Source organism: Agrilus planipennis, unplaced genomic scaffold, assembly GCF_000699045.2.
Source record: "Agrilus planipennis isolate EAB-ADULT unplaced genomic scaffold, Apla_2.0 scaffold162, whole genome shotgun sequence".
Lineage (NCBI taxonomy): Eukaryota > Metazoa > Arthropoda > Insecta > Coleoptera > Buprestidae > Agrilus > Agrilus planipennis.
Genome location: NW_020438904.1, coordinates 721,287 through 728,961, shown reverse-complemented (window position 1 = coordinate 728,961; position 7,675 = coordinate 721,287). Strand labels below are relative to the sequence as shown.

The 7,675-nt window shown below is 34.8% G+C and overlaps 1 protein-coding gene across 1 annotated transcript in view; it reads right to left on the bottom strand.

Annotated features, from left to right (window-relative positions):
• The window catches only part of LOC108739646, a 31,134-nt gene that overhangs the window by 6,410 nt on the left and 17,049 nt on the right, over positions 1-7,675 (bottom strand). Inside the window, exons 6-13 of the mRNA XM_018473645.2 lie at positions 4,342-4,614; positions 4,126-4,285; positions 3,632-4,092; positions 3,331-3,578; positions 1,400-1,715; positions 1,140-1,346; positions 598-781; positions 185-537 (exon numbers count right to left, since the gene is read on the bottom strand). Of these exons, the coding sequence (XP_018329147.2) occupies positions 185-537; positions 598-781; positions 1,140-1,346; positions 1,400-1,715; positions 3,331-3,578; positions 3,632-4,092; positions 4,126-4,285; positions 4,342-4,614 (2,202 nt within the window). The remainder of the gene's footprint in view (positions 1-184; positions 538-597; positions 782-1,139; positions 1,347-1,399; positions 1,716-3,330; positions 3,579-3,631; positions 4,093-4,125; positions 4,286-4,341; positions 4,615-7,675) is intronic.

Here is a 7,675-nt window from a genome sequence, read left to right as displayed (position 1 = left end):
CACCAACCAAAAACTACTGCGTAGAATTAATTGGAATTTTTCACACACAAGCCTTGCTATATGAGCTCTCAAAGCATATAAAAATTATACGGCTTAAATGTGAAGTTGGGTGCAAAAGAATACAATTAAATCCTCTGTCGGGTAAAAACGAAATGACTTTCCGAACAACCCGATATATATATACCTCATCGTCCGGATCCAAATTACCACAAAATGGTTCGACGGTGATTTGTGAATTATCACCTGCTATTTCAAACTTCATGGCACACTTGTAGTTTTTGGCTTTCGTATTTCTTTGGACGTATCCGCAGATGCAGTGTGCTTCGTAGGCGAGACGTACGAAATTTCTAAAGTCGATCCGAGCCATTGAATAGGATCCACAAGGTGTGTCCGGGAATCTGACCAGCTGATGCGATAAATCGCTGTACGGGATGATGATTTTCACCATCAGCCAAAGCCTACTGGATTCGGCCGTCATTTTATAACTCGCTAAACTGTCCGTTGTCGCTCCGTCTACTTCGTTGGCCGACATTTTTGCTTAATGTTCATGGGGTTAGATAATTGTCAGGAAATGGCGAATGGGGCATTTTACCTTACCACTTTTTGCAAGTATTTTCCAATTCAAACTTAGCGAAGTGAAAGTATCGGAAGTTGATAAACTATTGAAATAATCGGGATTTGTCAGTCGATGCAGACAGCAAATGATTTCTTGATACATTTGCGAGCTGGTGTCTTTTTGCAGGTCGTTTTCCGTAATGTCGGTAGAATTTTTTAACACCTTCTAAAAATAGTAATAAGATTTCTTGCCGTTATCATTAAAGTCACTATAATTTTGTGGTTTTCACGTCTATAGAGGTATTGTCCATTCGCTTAGAGAAAAGTACATCAGTGCGAGCGATGCGAACAAACGAAAATCGGTCGTAGGCGGGTCTTCGAAATATGGCGGGTCGTTGACCGTCAGATGTTTCCGATCTAAACCCAATCGTAAGCCTTTTGCACCGTAAATAACTTCTAATAGTTACGCCCATTAAGACAGTCCGCGCGCATGGTGTACCTTTCTCTAAGTGAACGGACTCTACGATAATACAATATAGACTGTTATCGTCCCAGTTTAATACTTTTTGGCACAAGTTACTTACCGATAGTTTTTTTGTTGCGTCCCGAATTCCTCCCTTGTTCTTAACAGTTTCCACGTTTATTGGGAAAATAATATCCCTGATTGCATTTTCACCTTCAATGAAAAAGTTGGCAATGTCTTTCGACTCGGGAGAGTACATCAGGGTGACAGTTTTCGTCTCGAGGGGCATAATAATTCCGTAGCCGTAATTGGGGGTTATAATAACGCTCTGGCGGTAATATATTATTGACTCAATTAAATTGTAAAGAAATTCTCATTTACCTCGGGGAGATCTATGAAACCGAAATGCTGTACTGCGAGTGATGTGTTGGTGAGGTTTATATTCGCGTAAATTGTTTCTTTCGTCGAACATTCGCCCAAATTTAACACGTATTCGTCGTTTTCGTTTATTTCCGTGTACTGGATATCTTCGGGGGTCAAAATAACCCCATTCGGCTCGGTCAAAATTGCGTAGACGGTAACACGACTTGGTGGCGTGTCCAAAAAGCTTTTTGACACCACCGCAACGTATATGGGGAACTCCAACACCGACGTTTCGGAATTGAAGTATCGATTTTTATCCGTTACTATTTCTTTTCTAAATTTAATATTTTTGATTTCGATGAGACTGCCATAAGGCTTTCATGGACTTCATGGACATGATTTAGGACGGATTATCCTCCTTCGGTGATAAGGATTTTACGTTGTCGCTATTTTTGAGCAAAAATTGTTTTGACACTAGTTCGAGGCTATGTTCGCTGAGGACCATAGCGGGTCACGAAACGTCGGATAAATGATTCCGTCGGTGTTCTCATCGAAGGAGGAGAATTAGTCCTAGACCCAGACCCGGTAGATCATATTCGGTTAGTAACTTTTTCTATCTTTTTATGTGATTCGATCACGTAAAGATCAGAGTAATTATACCGAATGTCTTTTCTTAGGGTGCGAACTTCAGCTTTTGTTGCTTTCGCATTTTACCGATACGGGGTAGTTATTTGAACAAAAGTCCAATATTGCTCATGCTTAATGCTAAAGAAGTTGTAGACAAGCATTTTGTATTTTATTTAAAGTACTTTTCCAAACATATTTTCTATTTGTAAAATGCAAAATATATTTTTGGCGTTAAAGTTTTTGCTAGTATCAACGATCAAACATTATATAAATTGATGAATGGAAGTTAATCACATTGACCATTGAAGGTATTAGAAGCTTAAAAAGGAGTCAAAGAGACATTCCGTGAATGCTTTCTAATAGTTTAACTGAAGAGAACCCAAAAAAATCTAAACTCCTTGGAAATGGATAATCAAAAATATTGGATCGATATTGTTTTCCGGGTTCAATGTCATGGTCCATGGAATTTTGAAGTTCCAAATTGATATCAACCCCTGCCAAATCACCACTTGTCTTACCTTTAGCAAAGAACTACGAAATTCTATGAATTACGACAAAACAGAATTGATATACGTCAACTATGTAAAACTTAAAACTACAAGATATTGTGGTGTGCTAATAAATGCCTATAATCCAAAATAATCAGAAAACTATTCGAAAAACTTCAGTTATTAGATGAACCCGAAGCTAAAGAAACTATGGATTCCATTTCTTTCTCTTATTACAATGTGTAAAAGATCGGAAACAAAATGGGGTTGTAAATATTTTGATATAAAATGATTGGTGTTGATTTTATATCAATAAAATTCTTTGCAACCCTATTTTGGCTCTGATCTTTCACGCTAAACAAACTATTTTGGCATCAGTGTCTTTTGTTTTCAATTAAAACGGGTGACAAAGGCAAATAAGGAAGAATATATAAGAATTATTTGTTGCCGAACTGAAGAAACTATAACATAGAAAAACTATATTTCAATCGCTTCAAATTGAAAAATATAAGTCATACTTAATCTTCGCAGCTGCTGATATAGTGGAAACACCACTNATTTTATACTTAAGTAAATGTAGAAAATTAAATAGGTACCACAAAAAAGTATTTTTTTGAAAAAGGTATTTTAAAAATACGTATTTTGCATTTAATATTTAAAATACAAAAAAGGAAAACCTATTTTGTATTTTACAATTAAAATAACCAATCAGAAAAGTTTTTGCATCTTGAATTTAAATACTTTTGGACATCTCTAGTAAAATACCCAAAAATCTACCGGGCCTGTCTAGGTTATTACCAAATTTTAAAATAGTTATAAACAAATGACAAATACCTTGGCGAAAATCGTAAAAAAACAGTTCGCGTTTGACAAGAGGGGACGTAAAAATCTGTACCATTTGTGTACAAATATTTTTTCAAACTTGATGGTACTTTTACCGTTAAACCATGGGGTATATTGGCGGTGTTGTGTATGGTGAATTCCACTTGATACAACGAGTCGTAGACGCAAATGCGATAGTCCAGTGTTACGGGAGACACTATGATAAAATTGCCTGTCACTTCGCCGTGAATAATTAGATCCTAAAATTAATTGGGATCATTAAAATTGTAATATTGTCTGATTTTGGCATCACCCTTGTTCCTATGCAGAAAAACTGCGGACTGTTGTCGACATCTTCGAAGAATTTCAAACAAAATTTTTCGTGGTAATAGCCGGCGTAGTCTATATTTTTAAAATAAACTTTTATAACTTTTTTGCTTTTCGGTTCTAACGTGAAACAGCATGTGTCGAAAACGAAGGTATTAAAAGCGTTTTCAACGCATTCGTGGACCAGTTTCACCATTTCTTTTGAAGGGGCTTCGATTGGTAACTCTTCTTCTTCAACCACCGGCGGTTGTGGCATATACTTATCTAATAGTTCCTGCAAAAATTTTGCTTCTAGTTCAATTGCCATTTTTTTTCTCTTTTTTTCTTCGTCTTTTTTGTTCTTTTTGCCTTTCCCCTTTCCCTTCTTTTTGTCCTTCTTTTTATCCTTCTTCTTATCCTTCTTCTTGTCCTTTTTCTTGTCCTTCTTTTTGTCCTTTTTCTTTTTATCTTTCTTATCTTTCTTTTCTTTCTTCGGCTTACCCTCCTTTTTCTTACCCTTAACCTTACCATCAGCCACGCGTTCCTCTTCTTCTTCGACTTCCTCCACTTCTTCGGGGAAGATCCATTTCGGTTCTATTTCCAATGGGTCTTGGATTTTGGTGATGGACACTGAACACTTCTTGGTTCCGATATTACTCAACTGCAATATAATTATAACTACTTATATCAAAAATTTCGTCAGAATAATTAATTTACAATTATCTTTTTTCCCTTTGACTGTTGATCGGGATTTGTAGCTTTCCATATTGGCATTTTTTCAAAAATAATCTCGGAAGTGGACATTACAATTTCCGGTGAAAAGGGGCTACATTTGAAGGGCACAGCAATGTGGAACAGGGGTCCATTGGGGGCGTAAGAAAGGAAACAAATGATGCCTGTTAATAAATAATCACGGTCGCCAGGTTCAAACAGAACATTTACTAGTACAGAAAGTCCTGGCAACACTTTTTGAATTCCTACAGGCTCAATCTGAAATATTTTTTTAAATGTTTATAAAATTAAAAGCAGCATATGATTTTCAATATTGCATATCCTATAATTCATTTAAATGGAAATTAATTTCAAATTCGTACATATGCCGCCCTCTGTGAAACAATAGTGAAAGATTGCACCATCAGTTCTCTATTAAGCGTCCTCTCTGATCTAAACGCTCAACTCATACGATTTATCCAAATTAACTAGGATCGTGCTGCCGCCACCGAGCTATTTATGAACTATTAGCCCGAAAGTATTAAACATAGGCGTATCTACAGTCAATGAGTTGGCACCCAACAGTAAATTTACCATAAAAAATATGAATTCATTATATTTAAGAAGTACATAAGTGTTTTAGTGTTGTTTTTTATCTGTTCATTAAGCCTTTATGGCTAGTTAGCTCATTATTCGACGTATTTGTTGCATTTAGTGGTATAATAATTGCTCCGGAATTGTAAAGACGAATGTCACTGATTCGATAAGCACCGCCCATTTCTTCGAGTTTAAGAACGTACAGGAAGGTGCTGCCATCGATGAAAAATTTATTAACTGCACAAATAAGGTAACACTTTTTATAAATACGAAGCATAGGCGGGGTGTTGAAGTAATAAGTAGGTACAGTTAAAAAATAAAATAATACCAAAATACCTATTTTTGAATGTTATAGACCTCTTATTATCTGTACTTCGACTAAATTAAATATTTAGAACAGATTCAATTTTATTTGATTAGTAGTATTACGTAAATGAAAGCAATTTCTTATGCTGAAGTGTAGGATTTGTTGTATATCTTTTTAAAAACAATTTCATTAAATTTTAATCAATGATTACTATACATCTGTTAAAAAACCATAATGGCCGACATCAGTGACAATGCGACAACAATTGAAAAAAAATGATGGCCGACATCAGTGACAATGCGACAACAATTGAAAAAAAATGATGGCCGACATCAGTGACAATGCGACAACAATTGAAAAACAATGATGGCCGACCTCAGTGACAATGCGACAACAATTAAAAAAATGATGGCCGACAACTGCAACAATTAGAAAACAATGATGGCCGACACTACGTCATAGTATTTTGTTCACAAATGTGAATTTCGACCACTCGAAGTATTTTTATTGTTTTTTTAATAATATCCTTTCAATAAAAAGGGATTCGTNATCCCACCAGCCCGTTGCTTTGAAATGAAATTCCAGCAAAAATAAATTTAGAAACTTGAAATTCCCTCATTTACAATCGAAAATTGTAATTTTTGCGTTGGCATAAAAATTTAGTTTTCTTCGTGTGTTGTTGTATCTGTTTATAACTTAATTGTACACAAAAAATTGTTAATTTAGATGCAAATCAATTCTTGCTAATGATCGCCATTGAATTGAAATAGTGCCGCCCATTGTATGGTACAATCTTGCTTTAACAACCCAGCAGGTGCTGCCAAGAACGGTCGTTTTCGAACTTCTGATGAAAATTGTGCCTCGATACTTTGCGGCAATTTTTAGTTTGTTGGCGCGGTGAAAGACGTAAGAAACGTCTGAAGTCCTGCTACGTAGAATGACTAACCGACGTAAGAAACAACTGAGCTCTCGTACTTGGAACGACTCGTCGGAAGGAGACAGTAAATTGAAATAAATAATTGAAAATCATAATTTAAATAATAACGTCATAGTATTTTGTTCACAAATGTGAATTTCGACCACTCGAAGTATTTTTATTGTTTTTTTAATAATATCCTTTCAATAAAAAGGGATTCGTCTTGTTTTCTCTTCGATTTAATAACATTTTTGGTTATGCTCCCTAAACTTCTATTCGATTGTTTGATACGCCTATGAACCTCGTCTAAAATTCCTTACAACTGTTTTATTACAACACATTAGTCAGAATAAGTGTATCATTTATCTCACTTTATACTGTTATTCCTCTTTGTCATACATTCTAAAAGTAAGTTGCCATAAAACTCGAACATTCCTGTAAGTAATTGAAAAAAAGACGTTTGTTGAGAACAATACCGAACGCGATAAAATACTCGCGATTACAATATTATAATAAAAGTTACCGTGCTTTTGTGTTACTGAAAAACTGATACTTAATAAAAAAAGTTTTTATGAAGGTATTCCTTTTAGCGATTTTTCAATAATGTAAGTACCTAAATGTTTATCTCTCATTTACATTTCAAGGAAGAAACCGAAATATATAAAATAATTTAAATACGAAAAAGCGCTTCTGAAATTGTTGGGTGGTGGAAGGTATTTATTAAACTTTGAAAAGCGATAAATACGTAAAAAAAATACGTAGAATCTGATGGTGCCAACAGTTTTCGAGTGCGGTGCCGAATAGGTCCTTTTTGGCATTACTTTTGTTGAAATAATTAGATATATGAAATAATTTAAACTTAAAAAAGCGCTCTTAAAATTATTGGGAGATGTAAGGAATTTGTTAAACTTTGAAAAGCGATAATTATGTAAAAAAGTACGTAGAATCTGATGGTGCCAACAGTTTTCGAGTGCGGTGCCGAATAGGTCCTTTTTGGCATTACTTTTGTTGTTTAGTGTCTTTTGATGGGTATTACTTAAATACCAAAAAAACACTAATAATAACAAATAACAATTTATAATAACCAGAACAAAACGAAAACACAAGTAACAAAAAGCACAAAGAGTGAAACAAACAAACGAGAACAAGGTAACAGAAAGAACAAGATAATACAACAATAACAATAACAATAACAAAGACAACAAAAATGAAACAATGTAGCAAATAGGCAAAGGCACTTACGAAAGGTGGTAGTAGCGGTAGACGAGAGACTGTCTTGAGATAAGAAATTTTAGAGTATTTATAGGATAGGGTTGTTAGTAATTTTGATAGAATGTTCTAGAAGGAAAAGTAGTGAGAGAGAGGGTGAAGACACTAGTTTCTAGGAATACACAGAATTAGATAGTACAGAATTCAAGAGAAAGCAATTAAGGGTAAAACCAGATATTAGTATGGGAGTGCATGCAGGTATGGTTGAAGTTGGATTTCCAGGTAAAAGTGATTGAAAGAACAATAGAGTT